Source organism: Mauremys reevesii, linkage group 4, assembly GCF_016161935.1.
Source record: "Mauremys reevesii isolate NIE-2019 linkage group 4, ASM1616193v1, whole genome shotgun sequence".
Lineage (NCBI taxonomy): Eukaryota > Metazoa > Chordata > Testudines > Geoemydidae > Mauremys > Mauremys reevesii.
The window spans coordinates 134,294,311-134,315,613 of record NC_052626.1 but is presented as its reverse complement, the minus strand read 5'-3'; the positions used below and the strand labels follow the sequence as shown (position 1 = coordinate 134,315,613).

The following is a 21,303-nucleotide window of genomic DNA, read 5'->3' as shown; positions in this document are numbered from 1 at the left end:
CAATGTGTCCCAGGCCTTGTGCCGCTAATGGAGATTCTCCCCAAAGACCTGTACTTTGGAACAGGGAGCTTTCTATGCTCACTGTCACCATGCGGTTCTGTGTAGCTATGATATGTAGCTACGTAGCTTGCTGTCAGGCAAGATGTTGCTTGACAGCTATGAAGCTATACATAACCATGGATTTGTGGCAAGGTTTGCTTCCCTGCCTTTCATGGGCAGTCCTTTTACTCCCTGGGTATATTCCTGTATTTTACTGATGCAGTGACAACAAATAGCAAGGAGAGATTGGTAAAGTCTGTGTATGTACCGGACAATTGGTCTAACACAGGCAAGTGTTCTATTGGTTATTAAATTTACTCTTTGAAAACTTAAAAGATCTTAGTGACAGGACAGCAAATCTAGCTTTCACCACCCCGACCCTCCAAGAGTCTAGGAAGCCAGGGGATCTGTTGCACAGCACTATGGCATGGTCCTGTTTTATTCTCAAGCTCATAACCACCTGATCAGGACTGTGACACTGGCCATGAAATGTGTGTGTCCCTTTCAGAGAAAACTCTCCCATCCTCCTTCAACACTGAGGAAGGACAAAGGGATTCCAGAAGCATCTCTGCCCTTGCAATGGCCAGTCCATGAGTTCATCAGAGCAGATGACGCTAGGAACTAGGTTGGGCAGAGGGAAGGAAATAGGGAGGCAGACAGTTATAACTTTACATCCAGGCTTCCCCTAGAAAGTCTGACTGGGTGGCTGCCCAAGGGGTTACTGCACTACTCCCAAGCTCCCCAAAACAGACCCCTCCAGCACAGAAACCAGCACACCTCAGAGATGCACAGCGAGAAGCCCTCAAGTGACCCAACCAAAAATGTGAGCCATGAGCTGCAATATATACACATCTGCTGAAAGCCGCAGAGTCACTATTTCTCTAGGATGATGATGTCGTTTGAATAATTATACAAATGTTAACATTGGCAGGCTCCGCCGTAAACCCACACAACAGAGTCTTCAGCAAAAGAATTACTCATCCAAAAAGCTGGCAGCGCAGTTCTGATGACTTCTAGGAGACATCCCAATTTAAAAATTACTGGCAAATCCTCATCCCAGGAGAAAGAAAGGTCTGGTGGAGGCCAGCTAATGCAGCAAAGACCAAGTGACTTCTGCAACACCAGTCCATGTTTTCCTAGCAGCCTGCTGTTTATATGTGAAATGGAATGAGAGGGGGTGGGGAGCCACGCTAATGCATGTAACCAGGATTATTGGCAGAAGTAGGATACTAGCCACCGTTACTCAGGAAGCTCCATTTGGTCCAGCTATGCTACTACTGAAAGGGCTTGTCACTGAGGCACGGGCATAAGAGTTCAGACTTCTGTTCCTAGCTCTGACACTGACCTGCTGGGCGACCTTGGACAACTCACTCAGTCTTTCTGTGCCTCAATTTCTCCCTCTGCAAATAGCAGCAATCCTTATCTTCCTGTGAAGGGGGAATAAAGATTTCATTTGTTAATATTGCTGTGAAGTTTTTGTTGTTCAGATGAAGGATGCGATAGAAATATTACTACCAAAAAAACAGTGTTCACTGAAGCAGTATTTCTAAAATCCGATTCAGGTCACATGGATTTTTTGCAGCAAAGATGAGGCCCACACACCTGGGGCTCTGTAGCCATTTCTGAGCAGCACAGTTTGTGACAGACGCCCCCCCATTAGTCGTTTGGATTCTGAGAAACAATGATCTGCAGCTGTAGGAATTCCAGGCTGCCGGGATGCCTTGCCAAACTTCCACAACAGTTCCCAGCTTGAGTTCAGACTGGATTCCCCTGAACACACACATTTTGGCAGAAAGTCTATGGGGGCTTTTCAGGAGACCACGACGGCTGGATGTGTCACTCCATGACCGAAGGACACTGCAGAGCAGTGGGAGTTGGGAGGCTTGTTGCTTCGTTTTCAGACTGCTCAGATCTAACCACCCACTCTTCTCCACCAGACACCCCAGGAGACTGTCGCTTGCCAGAGAGCTATAGATAAGAGACAGCGCAATGCCTCAACCTCCTCACCAGATGCACGGCTTTGGGGCTCTTCAGATCGCTTCTAGCAGGTAGCACAAGTCCTCAGGAAGGGCAATGGTCACCAAGGCGGGAAGAAAATGGCAATTCAATAGGAACTTGAGCGTGGAGAAAGGAAAGAAGGAAGCAGAGATATAAGCAGGCATGACCAGAGAAAGATGCACCTTTTTCTCTAACGTAGGGAACAAAGCCACCCCAACTTCAGGGCTTCCATTTCAACAACACCTCTTACAGATCAGAATCCTCCACCCCACACATAGATTTATCCCACTAGCCCCAGCTACTCATCCTGCATTGCCAGTAGCTCCTCCCACCTCTCCCAACCTCCAAAACACCCCTGCAGCTGAGGACTTCTGTGGGCCAATTGCTGCTCCATTAGAACAGACTTGGACCAGGCTCAGAGCACAGACTTGGTGGGCTATGCAGACTCAGCATGGAAAGGCACCGTGTTATCATGCTCCCACACCCAGTTTAAGTCTGCAGCAGCATGGAAAGGAGACACCATGGAATACGCTGAACATGCAAGAGTGGGACAACGGGTGTTAGCTACAGGGGTAGATGGAGGAGCAGCATAAGGGTCTGGGGGTGAAGTCTAAAGCCCAGCCACAGAATAGAATATCATAGAATGTCAGGGTTGGAAGGGACCTCAGGAGGGCATCTAGTCCAACTCCCTGCTCAAAGCAGGACCAATCCCCAGACAGATGTTTGCCCCAGATCCCTAAATGGCCCCCTCAAGGATTGAACTCACACCCCTGGGTTTAGCAGGCCAATGCTCAAACCAGTGCCTTGCTCACAAAGCAGGGCAAGGATGTCTTATGTGAAGAGAGCTGCAAAATTCAAGCCTGGCTCAAAACTTCCACAAAGGTCAGGCACATTCAGATCTGGGATTTCAGTTTGGAGCCCATCTCTAGTTTAGGCTACAGCTTGCTGGACAGCAAGAGTCACCTGCATCCCTTACACCAGAGGCTTAAATGATCCCATTATACATCACGGGCCCAGGCAGCTACAAGAAACCTGCGCGCTGGCTCTCGCTTATTTAAGTGCCAACAGCATGTTTGGTGCTGTAGAAACAGAGGAAGATGCTGTGCCTGCCCCCAAACAGCTCCCAACCTAATACAGGTCAGACAGCTCTTGTGTAGGTATTGCACATCCCTGTCTGCGCACAGACAAGCCGCACCACAAATCAGCACTCCCCCGTCACCGTCTCCCACCACAAACAGCCAGGCAGCAGCTCTCGCTACCCCCTACGCACAAGACAATCAGTCTGCCAGCTGTGGCCTTTTCATGTTTCATGGCACCTCATGCAAGCTTCAGCCCTGGTATGTTTCAGACCATCTCAGGTCAGTGGGATTTAACAGCGTGTGGGTCTTTAGTCCCTGCCTGAGGCCACTAAGGAACTGCAGGGGTTAATGCAATTCCTCAGCCTGCTGGTTACCAGGGTGGATAAAAATCAATGATTTTTTTTTAAATAAAATAAATTGGATTTTTTTTATTTAAATCAGATTTTTTTGATAAAATGCTTTTTGAGGAAAAAAGCAATCTAAAGATAGTTTTAATTAAGATACATTATAGTTCAAAGATATCATCTCATCATGGAATAGGGATTATAAATTCTAATTCTATAGTATGAAACAATATATTCATGTAATGTTAGATTGTAAATGAGTTTCAGTGGGATTAGGGACCCAATTTTATAGGGTTCCACGGGCTTCTGTATAGATTATTTAGGTTAATCTTTCTATCTACCCCATGGGACTCAGTGCTCAGACTAGAAGATACCATCAGAGATGCTTAGTTTTGCAGTTCTCAAACTGTGGATTTGTGTCTTCAGAGATAATATGCTTGTTAACATCAAAAATGTTTTTAAATAAATAAATAATATATAGAGGTGAGACAACAGACCTATTGTCCCCTTGCAAATTTGTGTACATAGAGTCAATCCCTTACCTCTCTCTAAAAGTGCAAAATTTCAGAACGTTCAATGAATAGAAGATTGTTGGGGGCGGAATAGATCTGGACAAGGAGAAGAAGTCTGGAGAGAAGTGTGAGAAGGGAGGGACAGGCAGTAGAAACAAAAGTGAAACTGTTTGAGCAGCATATTCCAGAAGTCTTGAGGTCTTTCTGAGTGTAGCCTTCCTTGATTTGAGATCTACCATACCATTCTCTGACTAGAAGGGAAAGCCTATAATGGCAGCAGGCCATAAAAGAGACTCAGTTTGGGAATAAGAACCATTCCAGAAATATATGTTTGCTGATAATGTTTTAAAGTCACACTGGTGAACTGGTGGAAGTCACTTAAACACTTGGATTCAGAGACTGTTGAAGTGATAATCTCACTTTTAACAGCAGCAGCTTTTTCTGCCGGTGTAGAGAGAATATTTTCTTCCTTTGGACTAATTCATTCCAAATTGATAAATGGTTTGGGACCTGAAAAAGCAGGAAAGCTTGTTTTTCTTTTCCAGATTATGAACAAACAGGAAAATGAAGGTGAAGACAACTGTGTTAGCTGCAGAAGCCAATATTAAGTTTCTCATGTTGACCTGGCTGACATAGTTGATTTAATAATTTTTTTAAAAATATTTCATTTAACTATTTTAGTTAAAAACAATTTAATAAAAACAAACCTGATTTTAAAACACTTGAATGTTTAACTAAATTCAAAAATTCATATGCTTGTTTTGTTAAAATATTATGTTTGCTGTTGAAAAAAAAATCCAGAATACATAACGTTGTTGTTTTATTTAAATCTGGTGATGTTCTCCTCCTAATACAGCATGCTAAGAAAATCCTCCAAATATTAATGATTAACCTGTTGAATTGGAGATAGTTCACCTCCCAATGGCTTCATAAATATCTGCTTCAGTTACCTTTGTTAAATGAAATAACCAATCAATCGTTCATTTTCTGATATAGCTGTAAAACTAATCTGAAAAGTTTCCAAAATAAATCACTTTAAAAATGTATAGCGTGTACCTTCTAAAAATGAAATCTACATCTATCTCTGAGTTCTGAAGATTATGTATTAAGGTTATAACAACCAACAAGAATGCACTTTTATGTAGAAATCCATGATTAAATCGAGTCTTCCTGACTAGCGATTTAAATCAAATCCACCCTGCTGGTCACTAAAACCCTTAACCCCAAAAGGTTGAAACCTTTGGAGTGACTCAGCCACCAGGTCTGAGAGAACAGAGGCTTCAGTCTCCTAAAGCTCCATGTGTTTGGATTCACTTGCATACACCCCACTCTAATCCACCTGAGCTGTTCCCTCACCACTCCTTAGGTAAGTTAAAGCTCCAAGCCAGAGCCCTTATTAAGGAAGCCAGCCTAGGACACAGGGTACAGAAAAGCTAAGGAATTTCTCACCACGCATGTCAGGAGCGGATCTGTCGCCCATGTCAGCCGTGAAAAGGAGTTCAATACGGGTAGCTGTGCATAAAAGGAACTGCTAGAGCATCTCAGGACATTAAATTCTTTTGGCCCTATCCATACTGAAGCTGCAGTCACGAACTGAGCCTCGAACACTGCTCCAGCTCTAACGTGGATTCACCAGGTGATGCGGACTGAGCCAGTGTTGAAGCAGGTCCTGCTGGCCTAGGTCCCTAATGCGGTTCAAATGAATTTGTACCAGGATCCCAAATTCAGACTGAAAGGTTAGCATAGCACGGTGCTTCTCATTGCTCTAGGGGCCTTGGTTTTTGCACCTGCCTAGCTACTCTGTTGCCTCCGTGGCCTCAGCCTTACCCCTTCCATCTGAGGGCCCGGCCGGAGAAGCTGGAGCGGGCCGGGAGCTGTGGCCCCTCCATCTGCCCAGGGTGGGGGACCGAGAGCAGACCCCAGCCCATGTCCCCGCCTTGCGGGGCCCCCTGCCCAAGGTAGGTGGAGGGTTCGCGGCTCCCCACAGCTGCCCACGTGGCTCTGACCCTGACCCAGCTCGTGCCTGGGCACGGGGCCTCGGAGCCGCAGCCCAGCCATGGTAAGAGTCGTGCAGCCAGGCAGCTGTGAGGAGCTGCAGACCCTCCACTTGCCCTGGGCAGGGAGCCCAGGGCCGGGAACACAGGCCAGAGACTGCTCTCGCCCCCCCACCCCGGGCAGGTGGAGGGGCCTTGGTGTGGTGCCCCTTGCTGCCCGGGCTCCCCAGCTGGGCTCCAGCTGCCAGCCTGGCAGGGGTGGGGGGCATGGAGAAAAGTGGATGGACCAGGCCTGTTCCCCTGGCCCCCCTATTCCGGCGCTGATGGCTGACGTAGTCTTGTTTCAAACAGAACTACGCTAACATGCACTAGGTACCTCTTAGTGCTTGCCAGCAGGGTCTACACCGGGCAGTCAGAGCACAGTAGCATAAAGTGCTCTATAATTCACACCCAATATGTTGCCATGTAGACAAGCTCTTAGGCACAGCCCTTGACATTCACCAGCCTCAGGTATCTTGGGCTATTGTAGCAAGAGACATATCACTGTCAAAGACACCAGGATTTATGATCCTCCCAGGGATGCCAGCTCTCGGTGTTGAATCCAGCTGAACAGCAGTATTTACCTCTGTCCCCACACAGTTAGGTCCAGCAAAAAGGACTTGGGGAGTTTGAATAAGAACCCCCCAGTATAGAAAACAATTTTATCCATAGGCCCCTTAAGTGCTTTCAAAAGACTAAGTCCCATTGGAAATTTGGGTCCTACGTCACTTAGGCACCTTTACAAATGTTACCCCACAAAGCTAGTCAGCATGGCTGGCAGGGCGTGTCTGAGAAGAAGAGCGGACGGGAGGGGAAGGAAGCTCCATACAGTACTGCATTCCTGAACTACGCCTGGCTGCAGCCAGTACCAGCAGTCCCAAGCGTTTTCAGCCCATATGGAACATGCCCAGACCTCACTGACATCAAGTGATCCGATCTGGAATAATTTATCATCTTTGGTGCTTCCAGATTTCCTGCTCCCTTCCAGAAGCCACCCCTCAAGCCTTTCAGTACCAAACTAGCAGCCCATCCTCCTCCTCCTCACCACCCCAGGCCTGCTGCTTGAAGCAGATAGGACTCTCACCCTAGAAGGAACTTCACCAGCTGAGCCACATTCCAAGCATGCTTCACTCATCCTATAAACACCGCCTGACTCAGACACATGCAAGGGTAGGTTCTGATGACAGGAATTCTCAACCCCAGAGAGATGGGGCAAGACTGCCCAAGAGACCCCAGGCTAGCAGATAATTTAGGGGCAAGGAGAGAACAGAAGATTTGCACTCTAGGGATCAGCTCTTGAGCTATGTAAAAAATTCTATGGTGAGCTTGGCAGCAGGGTCACCTTATCAGCGCTGAGCCAAGTGGATCCACATCACCCCAAAGAGAAAAAAGCCTGCAAGCTCATTCTGGCCCTGGAAGAGACTTGCCCCCCATTCCCTGGGGAGCCCTGACTCACATTCTGCTACCTAAATCCATCCCACACAAGCAGGAGAGAAAGACAAAGTGACATACAACCCGTCAGCAGTCCCACTTTCTCCCCATCCCACATCAGGTGAGGACTTCTTGCCTTGGAGGGGGGGTTCGGTGCGGGGCGGGGGGGAGGCGGGAAGAGAGCACTGCTACCACACTATGCCCACTAGCCTCTCCAAGCCAAGAATGCTCATGGACGCGGCAGTAAGGCACTCTCCTGCTCTGCGGACAACTATGGCAAGGCAAAACGGGAGGCAGCGCGATATTCTTGGAAGCTGGGAGGTGAGGTCATGCAGTCTGAATGCCGCAACCTGAAGCCCCACACAGGGCAGGCTCTGCTTGGAGAGAAGCCGACATTAAGAGAGGGAGAGAGCCAGACAACAGCTCAGAAAAGACTCACAGCTGATTCGACTGGCAACAGGGGAAACATTTCTCAGAGAGAGAGAGAGGCGCCCTTCCCACTTCATTATCCCCTTAACACAGAGAGTGAGTCTAGGTCAGAGAAAGCCCCCAGGGTCTAATGCAGGGGTAGGCAACCTATGGCACGGGTGCCAAAGGCGGCACACGAGCTGATTTTCAGTGGCACTCACACTGCCTGGGTCCTGGCCACCGGTCTGGGGGGCTCTGCATTTTAATTTAATTTTAAATGACACTTCTTATACATTTTAAAAACCTTATTTACTTTACATACAACAATAGTTTAGTTATATATTATAGACTTATAGAAAGAGACCTTCTAAAAATGTTAAAATGTATTACTGGCACGCGAAGCCATAAATTAGAGTGAATAAATGAAGACTCGGCACACCACTTCTGAAAGGTTGCCGACCTCTGGTCTAATGCAAACATAGCACCCAAGAGCAACTCAGCAAGGAAACTGCATCTAGCCAGGATCTGTATTTCCTTTTTGAGGGGCGGGGGGGGGGGGGGTAACAAACCCACATGGAGTGGGGCCTCAAGCCTAAACAACACTGGGGGAGTATCAGCCACCAGTGCAAGCCCCTCACGCTGGCACATCACTGAAATGTCAAGAAGGGCCAAGCAGCAGCAGTGCTAACCCTGGCTTGTGGCAGTCACGTCTGTCTACACTAGAGATTTGCACCACTGGCTGCAACTGGGGAAATCCCAATGCAGATAGGGACTTAAAAAAGCAGCCCCCAAGCTGTAGCTATTATTGCAGGGTTCTCCTCTCCCTGCCCCGCCCCCATCTGCTTTGCCCATTGAGTTTAGCAAAACACCCTCCTATCCTTCCGAACAAGGCACAGGTCTGCTATTCCTGGCCTGTCCCAGCAGCGTCCCTCAGACAATAGAGTCCAAGGCCATAGCAGCAGCTAGTCACCGATGCCTGAAAATAAATGAAATAAATAAACCAGCAAAGCTGCAGTCTGGATGTTTCCGTGGTGGGAAGGTATAAACAGGCTGGTGAGTTTTTGTTGCATTCTATTTCTAGACCCCTGAGACACTTAGTGCAGTGACCCTTTAACCCCCATGAGGTGCCAGACAGCAAGTAGCCCAGGCACCTGAATTCCAGCTCCCCAACCTCCAGCACTAGCTTGCTCACTGCCATGCACACTCGCACTGTTGCAGTGCCATCAGAAGGGTTACTTTGAACCACGTATACCTATGGATGCCTTCTGCCACTTCACTCTTACCTCTCCCACCAGGGGCTGGCTTATGTTCCATTCCAGAGGGCAGGCCTGGCGGTTTTTGAAGAGTAGCAAAGCCACTAACTTGGTTCATAAGAACATAAGAATGGCCCTAATGGGTCAGACCAAAGGTCCATTTAGCCCAGTATCCTGTCTTCCGACAGTGGCCAATGTCCGGTGCCCCAGAGGGAATGAACAGAACAGGTAATCATCAAGTGATCCTCCCCTGTCGCCCATTCCCAGCTTCTGGCAAACAGAGGCTGGGGACACCATTTCTGCCCATCCTGGCTAATAGCCATTGATGGACCTATCCTCCATGAATTTATCTAGTTCTTTTTTTAACCCTGTTATGGTCTTGGCCTTCACAACATCGTCCAGCAAGGAGTTCCACAGGTTGACTGTGCGTTGTGTGAAGAAATGCTTCCTTTTGTTTGTTTTAAACCCGCTGCCTATTCATTTCATTTGGTGACCCCCTAGTTCTTGTGTTATGAGAAGTAGTAAACAACACTTCCTTATCTACTTTCTCTACACCAGTTTCTGCAAGCTTCCTGTCTGCACATTCCTTTAATATTTTCATGGGTTCTTCTCCATCACTCCTCAATTGCATTTAGAGGCCTTGCTTCTATAAATCTTTAAACTATTGCTTATATAATGTTTTAAACACACACACACCGCGTTTTACAATAGGTAAAGTTTGCCCAACCGAGAAGGGCATGAGCAGTACAAATACCGTGCAATACAACACAGACCAAACTAACCAACGCTCTAGTATAAGCGGAGCTTTTGCCAGACCAGGTGTGTTGGCAGAAGCCTTGTTGAAGGCAGAGTAGTGGCCTGGCATACACAATATGTCAACGGATTTATCTGGAGAGACTGGGTTGTTTTGCATGCCAAGCCCCTTCCCTACGCTCTGCCTTCTGAAGGGCTTTCGCCAACTTGCCCAGGAAAAGCTCTGTCCAAGGGCTTGGAAGTGCCTTTTGTACCATGGTCAGTCAGTCCCCTGACATTAGAATGGTTTTGTTGGCGAAGGAACCGACTAGGGCCCAAGAGAACTGGGTTCAATACCCACCTCTTGCACAGGCTCCCAGTGACCTTGGCAGGGGCGGCTCTAGGCATTTTGCAGCCCCAAGCACGGCAGGCAGGCTGCCCTCGGTGGCTTGCCTGCGGAGGGTCCGCTGGTCCCGCGGCTTCGGTGGAAACTCCCGCAGGCAAGCCGAAGCCGCAGGACCAGCGGACCCTCCGCAGGCAAGCCGCCGAAGGCAGCCTGCCTGCCACCCTCGCGGCGCCAGCGGAGCGCCCCCCGCGGCTTGCCGCCCCAAGCACGAGCTGGGGCCTGGAGCCGCCCCTGGACCTTGGCCAAGTAATCGAAAGAGACGAGCTGCTGGGCACTGAGCACTTTTGAAAATAATCATAGAACTCTCGCTATTTTGTTGTGTATTGAAGCACAAGTGACCATCCTTCTGGCCATCTGAAGACCCTGCTGTTTAATCTGCATTAGTGCACAATACTTATTCTTGCTGGGGTCTGGATATGGATCATTCAGCCACATTCCCTACTGGAGCTGTTGACCAGAGCTGTATTTTGAGACAAACACAAGAGACTTGCAGTTCTGTAAGAGAATGAGTCGCCAGATCCAGTGCTGAGGCCCATCCATGTCACCTCAACAAGGTCCAGCTGGGCTTCAGGTATGTTAAGACACCAGCCATGGCATTAACTATGAGCTTAATGAAAGCCCAGCAAAATGCACACCTGGTTCACACCTCTCTGGCAAAGCTTACACAGAAGAAAGTTTTGCCTTCCAACCTCTTTGCAGAAGTTTATGACACGATGTTTCCCAAGTGGCAAGGGTTGGAAGAATACAAAAAACAGTTGTAATTAAGCCCAACATGATGGGATTCTGGACACGAGTTTAAATCCAGCACACACCAGTAGAAACCAAGTCATCACCATTCAAAAGCCGCATGTAGGCTTACGTATACACATCACAAAATCACCGTCACGATTTAACACTCTTGCCAGACTCAGAGGAAGAGACCAAAGAAGGAGTGAGCACAAAGAACTACCCCCTAGCTCCCAGGAGTGGCCCTTCGCAAAGGCAGGCACACGGCTAGGGGATCCTTGCACTGCACTGCATCTAACTCATTCTGCAGTGACCTAGAAGACTTCAGGGTAGTCAGTCTGGAACCTAGCACTTATCGCTAAAGAACAGGGAGGAAAGAGTGAAAACAAGTCCACAGTGCCCTAGCCTATGTCGAGTTTGAGCTATTTGCTCCCTTCAAGGAGAAAGGGCCAACCCTGCCCATTCAGAACAACTGGCTGAGATCAGTAGGCTATTACACATCTTCTCTTTCACATCAATTGCAAATTAATGGAAGTTTTGAAAAGGGAAGATGAGAAAACCAGGAAATTCAGACAAAAGGAAACATGATTCAACAAAAATCTGTAATAACACAACATGCTCTATGACCCTTACGGTACTGCACAAGTTACAGGAAAGGTCTATTAGATTATCAAGGCCCATCTCTTCCAGACAGTGCAGAAGCGTTCCTTAATGGTGCATTTTCTACTGTTTTGTGAAGTCTAGGTTTAGACGTAGGGTGACCAGATGTCCCTATTTTATAGCAACAGTCCTGATATTTGGTGCTTTTGCTTATATAGGCACCTATCACCCCCCACATCCTGCCCCGATTTTTCATATTTGCTATCCGGTCACCCTATTTAGATCTCCCAAACATAGCCCAGTGGACAGGGTACTGGCCGAGGAGAGATGGGAACAGAACCTGAGTCTGCTACCAAACTCCTGCATAGCCTTGGGAAAGACACTTCACCTCTCTGGACATCAATTTCCTTCAGCTGCGTGTTGTGGAGACCTATAATGGCCTACTGTTACTTATGCTTAGCTAACTCAGTTTGGGGCAAGCGGGGCACAGTCTGGGGCAAGCGAGACCCCTTAAAATCCCTATCATGCGAAAGGCAGGTAGACATTCTGATCTTCCTTTGTAAAATGCTTTGAAATCTACCATCACAAAGCACTAGAAAAGCGCCAAGTATTATAATTAAGAGGCTGAGTTTCCTCTGTTTCTTTAGCATCCCAGTTCCTGAGCACCAAGAAACAGTCAACCCCCCGTGGCCTGGCTCTTGTCCGTTTAACTCAGACACTTTCAAAACAAGGAGATGAGTGGCTGCCATTTATAATAATTTAAAAGGAATATGACAACTCCTCAATTACTGATATGAACTCAGAACCCAGATCAGCAGAAACCTTCAGGCAGTGAGGTAATAAACCACTGCCCTGGAAAAAAAACCCTAATCATTGGGTTTGTCACCGTTTAAAAAAAAAAAAGAAAGAGTTACATGAGGATATTTTTGGTTTTCCAAACTACACAGTGAGGCCAAAAAAAATGAAAATTCCCATCAAGGCCAGGGTATCAGAAGTGCTCTGAAAAGACCACCCTGTGGCAAGCCATCAGAAGGGAGATATCTTCACCCATGAGCTCTAGCCCCAGACATTCATATAGTCTAAGACTTAGGGGTTTAATAGTTGGGGGCTGGGAGTTTCAAAGGAGTAAGGTGCCCAATCCCAACTGAAATTCAAATGGGAACCGTGTGCCTTACTCCCTTCCGTAACTTTGAAAAATCCCACTCTTGAAGGAGAACTCTCACAGGACCATCCGTGGAAACAATGTGATGATTTGCAGTGTCTTGCAGGCAGTGGAAGAGGCCAGGATTCTACTTTTCAGCTTCATGCTCCTTAGAGCAAATAACCAAGAGAAGATCTGGGGGGCTGGTGTATTATCTATTTTTTTAAAGACGGAGAGGGCTTTCAAAATAAAACCTTTACAAAACAAAGTTCAATGAGCATAACATGAAGTGAGGGAACAGCAGAGCATTTTCCAAAGTTCTCCCAATCAAAAGCAAGGCCCAGCAGCTCCTTGCTAGAGAAGACCCTTCTGTTAACATTTTGCACAGAACTGAGTCCTGCTGGAGGCTAATTATAGCTTCAAGAGAACTACTGGATCATGTTCCATAATGTTTATTGTATGACAGCACAGGGGGCATTGACAGATTCACTACCTGGTTAAGGGGAAAGAAAACATCCATAGAACCCTCTCTGCACTGCAGACAAAGAAAAATTGAGTTGGATCCATGATCACTTCAAGGAACGGCTCATAAAGGGCAGCTCTAGAAGGCCAGTAGAAGTTGCTAAGGATCCTGAAAGGTGAAATGAGAAACTAGGATCAAAACCCTTGTGCATTTGGATTGGGAAGAATTTAATGGACATTTCAGCTGAACCATAGTGGAAACAAGAGGAAATGTGCAGCTTTTTCCATTCATTTGGTAATGTTAAGCAATAAACAGCTGTTCCTTTAGGGAGGGGAAGGGTGTACTGGGGTCCCAAGAGCCGTGACGAGGCCAAGAACCCTGCCAACTTCTGGTCATGTTTTCTATAGAAGAAGTATCAGAGGGGCAGCCGTGTTAGTCTGGATCTGTAAAAGCAGCAAAGAATCCTGTGGCACCTTATAGACTAACAGACGTTTTGCAGCATGAGCTTTCGTGGGTGAATACCCACTTCGTCGGATGCAAGTGAAGAAGAAAGAGTTCAAGAGCTGAAGACTGACAAATCTATAGATCTGAAAACACTTGACAGAGGGTGGTGGGTTTCATGATCCCCACAGCACACAAGGAGAACAGCAGCACAGAGGAAGTAATTTCCCTAACATGACACAGTCTGAGGCAGAACCTGGACTAGAAACCTGTCTTCCATCACCTAGTTTTCTGCCTCCCCCCAGACCAGGCTGCCTTTGTAAAGCATACCCAGACACTATGGTGATGGGCATCTCCCAAGTGCAATACCATTCATGTATTTGGACCCTGCCCCTTTTATTCCCAGAGAAGCCATTCCACACATGTAACCTGATGGAATCAAACAGCACTACAGGCGATGCATTTACTGGCATAAATTTACTAATGAGGAAATGATCCACTTCAGCCAGTTTTCGGTGGCTATAGGCATTCATGGAAACGAGTCCCATGGAGAAGCTTCCAAAGCACCACAGATGCTAGTGAGTTACCTTTGAAAGCATGACATTTCCAAAGATACTGTTCTGTGCAAAGTCTTCATGGCAACAGCCAGCTGACAACTACTTTAGAGTTGAAGTTAGAGGTTAGGTTTCATTAGCAGAATCTTGCTCTGCATCCTGAAGCCCCAACTGAAACACACGGCAGAGAAAGAGATTCACACGGAAAGCTATTCACTGATGTCCATCCAGCATTAACTGAGCCTCCAACCCAGATTACCTGCAATTTCTTTGTAAAAAGCTGCATTAAGGCAGCCAGCCATTGATCCAGATCTCATCTGAAGATTAGGCTTAAAAGTACATCTAGGAGTGGAATTTACAGTATGCAACACAGAATTAGGTCTTGCCTGCTATCCTACCTCTGCAATCTGCTTCACATAACACCAACAGCCCAACTGCAACAAAGCCAAGTAAAGTCAGCAGTGACCTACATACAATATGTTTTCCAGAAATTCCAAATCTAATTTTCTTCTAATAAGAAATCACACCAAGCTGGGAAAATATATACCCCTATACACACCACCTCATGTTTCCTACTGCTGACCACAGCTGCATTGCACTTCGCTCTCAGACTGCCAGATGTTGATGAGCAAATCACTGAACAATCCACAACAGGCCTCACGCTGCTTGCTGACAAGAGCCTTCCATGAGTTGCTGAGCTCTCCCACTTCCCACTGGGCTGAGATCACCCAGCACCTTATGGGACTGAGCCCCTAAAGGAGAAAGCATCCAAACCTAAAATCCTATTAAGGACCAAAGCTAATTCACCACTTTAAACAATGCTATGCCTATTTAATACTGGTCGATTTATGGATTCCACTTGAGATGTTCTTCTGCTGCAGTGATCAGTGAAACACTAATCAATTAGACAATAACTACTACTAAGTCAGAAGTTAAAGAGAATCTATTGTTTTTAACTCGACAGTGTAGGCAAACGAGACTATAGTCCAGTAATTTACAGACATGCGCTAAAAACATATTTTATTAAGCAATCAAACACCTCTGCTAAACCCTCATGTACTAGATGAGAAATGAAGAAATTAGCCCAAATTACATTTTCTCTGTTACTGGAGTTTATATATCTCACACTGAACTCTGAATGGTCACATTATAGCAATGAATCTCTAACTGAAATCCTAACAAAGTATCTAAGACCTTGGAATAGAGAGATTTTATAATACTGTACGTGGTTTTACAAAATTCCTGAGGGACAACATTCCTGAGCACACAGAACCAGAAGTCTTTAATATTAATGAGTTGTTTCCCCATCACTGTACGATTGCATTAATACATATGGCCTTTTGGACATGAGATATAAACAGAAAAGTTTAGAATAGAAATGCTCGCCTTAAAACCTAACACAGCACAAAGCAATTTCACCTTTGGCTTCTGGCTATGGGCCTCTTGCATTCTTTTTAACGTCACCAGAAACAATACCACCTGATGCAATCAGTTCTTTGTATCCAAGTTATTCAGTTATTCCTCTTACTCTGATGCAGATAATGAGTCATAAGAACGTAAGATCAGACCACTAGTCCATCTAGCCCAGTATCCTGTTTTCAAAAGTGGCCAGCACCAGATGCTTCAGAGGGATTGAACAGAAGAGAGCAATTATTGAGTGATCTATCCCCTGTCATCCACTCCCAGCTTCTGACAGTCAGAGATCTAGGGACACCCAGAGCTTAGGGTTGCATCCCTGACTATCCTGGCTAATAGCCACTGATGGACCTATCCTCCATTAACTTAACTAATTAGTTTTTTAACTCAATTATACTTTTGGCATTCACATTATCCTCTGGCAACAAGTTCCACAAGTTGACTATGTGTTGTGTGAACAAGTACTTTGTTATGTTTGTTTTAAACCTGCTGCCTATTAATTTCATGGGTGATACCTGGTTCTTGTGTTATGCGAAGGGGTAAATAACAATTCACTTTCTCCACACCATTTGTGATTTTGTACACCTCTATCATTTCCCCCCTTAGTCTTCTCTTTTCTAAGATGAACAGTTCCAGTCTTTTTAATCTCGCCTCATACAGAAGCTCTTCCCTATCCCTAATCATTTCTGTTGTCCTTCTTTGTACTTTTTCCAATTTTAATATCTTGTTTTTGAGATGAGGTGACCAGAATAACACACAGTATTCAAGGTGTGGGCCTACCATGGATTTATATAGTGGCATTCTGATCTTTTCTTTCTTATTCTCTATTCCTTTCCTAATGGTTCTTAACAGACCGTTGGTTTTTTTGATGGACACTGCGCAATGAATGAGCAGATGTTTTCAGAGAACTATCCACAATGACTCCAAGATCTCTTTGTTGAGTGGTAACAGCTAATTTAGACCCGATCATTTTGTATGTATAGCTGGGATTATGTCTTCCAACATGCATTACTTTGCACTTATTAACATTGAATTTCATCTACCATTTTGTTGGCCAGTCACTCCGTCTTGTGAGATCCCCTTGTAACTCTTCCCAGACAACTTTGGACTTAACCATCTGGAGCAATTTTGTATTGTCTGCAAACTTCGTCACCTCACTGTTTACTCCCTTTTCCCAATCATTTACGAACATGTTGAACTGCACAGGTCCCAGTACAGATCCTTGGGGAGACCCCGAAATTTAACTACCCACTGTGAAAACTGACCATTTATTCCTACCCTTTGTTTCCTATCTTTTAACCAGCTACTGACCCATGAGAGGACCTTCCCTCTTATCCTATGACAGCTTACTTAGCATAAGAACCGTTGGGGAGGGACCTTGTCAAACGCTTTCTGAAAGTCCAAGTACACTATATCAGCTGGATCACCACTGTACACATGCTTGTTGATCCTCCTCAAAGAATTCTAATAGATTGGTGAGGCACGATTTCCCTTTACAAAAGCAGTGTTGACTCCTCTTCAACAAATGGTGTTTGTATGTCGGATAATTCTGTGTCATTCAGAAGTTCTGAACACTCTACAGGTTTATAAACAGATCCATCCCCAACTAACAGAAAGCAGCATTTAGATCTATACACACTACATTTGAGCAAAACATCCTATTAATGAGATTTACCTTTTAGGCCTATATCTTGACAGGAAGTATCCAAAACTCATTGGGCAAACAAAGAGCATGTCACACACACACTTGTCAGTGCGAGATCGACAGAGTGTAGTTTGGTCTGCTAAGACCCTGAGCTAACAGCACAGCACTTTCTAGGGGGATGGAAGCAGCAGCTGTGCTGCCCTTTGAACTGTCACTGACACGTTCAATGGCTCAGCTAAACTTTTTCCTCGCCACAAGAACATGGGGAATGGAAAATAAAAATTTTAAAACTTCCCAAAGGAAAAATTCAGAGATGAATTGAATATATCAGCCTCTGTGAATTAATTCTGCACTTCCCTCATGCATTGTTACATAGCTCATAAGCAGGGAGATTTGACCACACACATTCGCAACTGTCCATCTTAATATGTCCCTCATTATATGGCAAAGAACCAGTGAAACTGAGCAGGGGACAAGATCTGTGCAAAAAGTGAGAGGCCGTGATTTATGTTCCATTCCTAATATATAAAAATCCTGTATTGTAAAAGGCACTTTGAGTACATCCACGTAAACAGTAAATCAAACCTAGATCCTGAACATGTCTATTGTATCACACTCCAGTACTGACAAGATGCTCAGAGGCTATGCTATTATCTTAGCCAATATTTTGATATGGGGAGACTGCTGACACAAGCCGTCCCTTTCCATATGCCGTACCCTCTAGTTCTTCTTCTTTTGTTATTTTACACAGGAAAGAATTAGCAACTGCTATTTAAGTCGTTGAGTCAACTTTAAATTTAATGGAGGAAAAAAGCGTGTCTGTCAAAACAGAGGCTGATCCCACTCATTTACAACATAAAGGAAAAATTACTGTGTCTGTGTCTTCCTCAAACATAACACTGCAACTAATGAGAAACTTCCATATTTCCAGACAAAAAAGTGAAATATCTGCCATTCAGTTGATTAACTTGAAGAACTTCTTTTCCCCAAGAAAATGTATTTGTCGTAATAACGTATCCCCCTGCAGGCACCTCACTTCTGAAGGGGGTTCATAACTGACAGAAGAATTTTTTGTCAAAAATCTACTTCTTTATTATTTCAGGATTAGTGACTTGTTGGCTTTGAGCAGATGTGTTAGCTTAAAAAAAATGCAGTCAAAACAGGAGGTGGGGGGGTGTTAATCTTCACAATTAACAGGATAATGTACAGTGTTTCTGAACAGCTAATGTGTGGGAGCAAATTGTGCCTAAGATATGGAATGTTCAGCTTCGTGTGAGGAGAAAAAGTGTGCCCATCTTTCCTAGTACTTAGCATTACCTATCACAGGATCCCTCTAACAGAAAAATACCCTCCCCCATTCCAAAAAAAAAAAAATCATTTGAAAACAGGGAAACTGTCAAGTTATTTAGATGCAAAATGTATATTTTAGTACAATATCTTATTTAGTGGAAAACCTTTCAAACAAAGGCAGGTTATGGACTACTGCCTACAGATACAGCACCACAAACATAGCCACATCTGGGGTGGAGAACAGTAGCCACATCTGGGGTGGAGAACAGTAGCAGCTTGGTGTACAGTACACTGCACAACAACTGGGGAGCAGGGAGGGTAATTAAACAGGGAAAACCAGACAAACGTCTCTGCTTACACAAAGTGCAGTGAGATCTTTAGTGCCCACACAGAGGACCTTTAATTTTAAAAGGCTTATCCAGAAAACACAAGAGAGTAAACTCACTGGATCAAAGCAACAAGTCTGGAGGTTTCAATGGATTTCAAAAGTGATGTTTGGGCCACTAAGGCATCCCTTTCCGGTGTCATTTTGCTTTGTTTTAAATTTAAATGCCACACAGCCTAATTTTGTCTTTCTTAATGAGAGTAGTTTAAGGGGAAACTAGACATTACTCTAAAGTGATGGAAACACAGGGCAGTAACAATGGAGTGCAGTGAAGCCAGAAAGTGAAACTGACTATCCCTGTTTCATTGTCCCAGCTGAGTGCAATAAAAATAAACAAATAAATCGCATATTTGTTTAAAAGTCCATTTGATTTTTTAAAAATTCTTTATTTTTATTATTACACCCCATAATGTGATTTTCTTCTCACTACAGCACCACTTTAAAGCACTGAATTACCGGTTCCTCCCCAGTCCAAGAGCCCACATGTCTTTAAAACAGATTCTGCTTGTTGTATTTACATGTAACAAAGCACCAGAAACATTCCCTGCGTTGTCAAGCACTAACTGTTGCTGGTAAATTTCAAGTTCTCTCTTTATAAGTCATATCAGTCAAGTCAGACCTCTACCAGGAAAAATCACTAACCAGAACATCAGGGAAATAACTGTTTTAATAATTCCAGATTTGGAGTAAAGATTCTGGGGGGCAAGGAGACAGAAAAGGGAAAAGGAACCTAAACTTGTTCAATCAAAGACACTACCACAAAAGAAGGTGGGGTGTGTGTTCTCAAAACCACAATAGAATTTATTTCTCTTACAAGATATACTCTTCCCTGCAGTGATCACTGAAGTGCCCACAGGCCTTAAGGCCAGATGCGAAGTTACCAGAGCTCCTTTCTCTTTCTTCTCCCCTTCCCACCACCCTTTTACCAAAATAATGGATCTGGAAAGAAATCAGAGCACACTCTCTCTCCTCCCTCCGCAAACACAAACTGTTTTGATCAGTGGATCCAAGGAAACCACGACTAACACACACAGAGAGAGAGATTTGAGGGGAAAGAGAGAAAGGGCCCTATCCAATGCAGCCAACGTGAACAGGCCTAGGAGACTCGGGGGAGGGGGTCTCCTCTCCCACTGGGAAGTCCTGTTTTGCAAGGGGGAGGGAGGGAAATTAAATGCTGTGTTTCATTTTTTAAAAGGCAGAGAGATTAGATCATGCAACAACCCCCTCCACCCACCCACCCTCCGGAAAAAAATAGCAGAGGCAGAACTTCCCCGACTCGCCCTTCGTAGTGAGTAAGTGGGGAATTTGTGCCCACACCGCGGCAGGGGGAAGAGATTCACAACTGGACTCAGCGATATCTGCCTAGGCCAAAGTGAAAGCACCCTCTTTTCTGTCCGTCAGTTTCAGGCAGCCTGTAAATAATTCAGCCGGTAATTTTACACGGAGCAACCATGGATCAATCCTCACCCCCTCCAATAACTGCAGGTACCTCCCCCTTTACTCTAACAGCACAATAACTTCTGTGTCACTCCTACAAAAACAGTTCGAGCCAAACTTGGGGGGAGGAAATGAGGAATGTGGGATCAGAAGAGGAAAGATGGGCGTGGGCACATCAACCCCTCGCACAGCCCTCTCTCCCTTCCCCCTGCACACTTACCTTCAGAGCAAATTTCTCTCCAGTCTTCTTGTTGAAGATTTCCAAAACTTTCCCGTTGATGCCCAGCCCCAGCACTTGCGTGGTGACCTTGTAATCATCCGTGATGGCATTTTTCTTGATCTGGAGGCCTGATTTCACGTTGAACTGGGGGAACTGTTGCTGGACGGGAGGGTGCTGCTGGGGCGGCGGCTGCTGCTGGGGTGGCGGTGGGGGCGGAGGAGGGGGGGTGGGGAACAGCACCTGGGGATTCGGGTTCGGAGAGTTGGACAGCATCGTAGCAAAGCCGGGGCAGCCACAGCGGCTCCTTCCCTTTGCGCCGAGTCCCCTCCTCCCCCCACAGTGGGAAGTTTGATCTCAACAGGCGGAGGGGAACTAAATCCCCCACAGCTTGGAAGAGGGGGGAGGAAACAATCGCCCCTTCTCCTGGGGAAGGCTCGGAGCCCTCAGGGCTGCTGCTGCTCACCCCCCAGGTCTCCGAAGGGGCGACGCTGCTGCCCCCCGCTCAACCCCCCACCCCCTCCCCAGGCTCGTCCCCGTGCCTGGCTCGTTCGCTCTTTGGAACGCGAAGACAGGAAAAGGAATCGCTACAATGTATCAACCTCGGTCCCTCCCCGGGTCAGTTTCACGGCACTGATGTCACAGCCTCGCCTTGACTGGCTGCCTCCCCCTGAAGGGGCGGGCCCAGGGGCGGGGAATCAGAGGAGGGAGGGTAGAAGGAAGGAAGGGAGAAGAGAAGGGGGGAGGGGAGAG

At 46.0% G+C, this 21,303-nt stretch overlaps 1 protein-coding gene across 1 annotated transcript in view; it reads right to left on the bottom strand.

Annotated features, from left to right (window-relative positions):
* Positions 1-21,078, bottom strand: part of MAPKAPK2 (MAPK activated protein kinase 2) — an 80,459-nt gene extending 59,381 nt beyond the window's left edge. Inside the window, exon 1 of the mRNA XM_039534441.1 lies at positions 20,554-21,078. Coding sequence (XP_039390375.1) covers positions 20,554-20,826 — 273 coding nt within the window. The 5' untranslated portion in view covers positions 20,827-21,078. The remainder of the gene's footprint in view (positions 1-20,553) is intronic.
* Between the last annotated feature and the right edge of the window lie 225 nt (positions 21,079-21,303).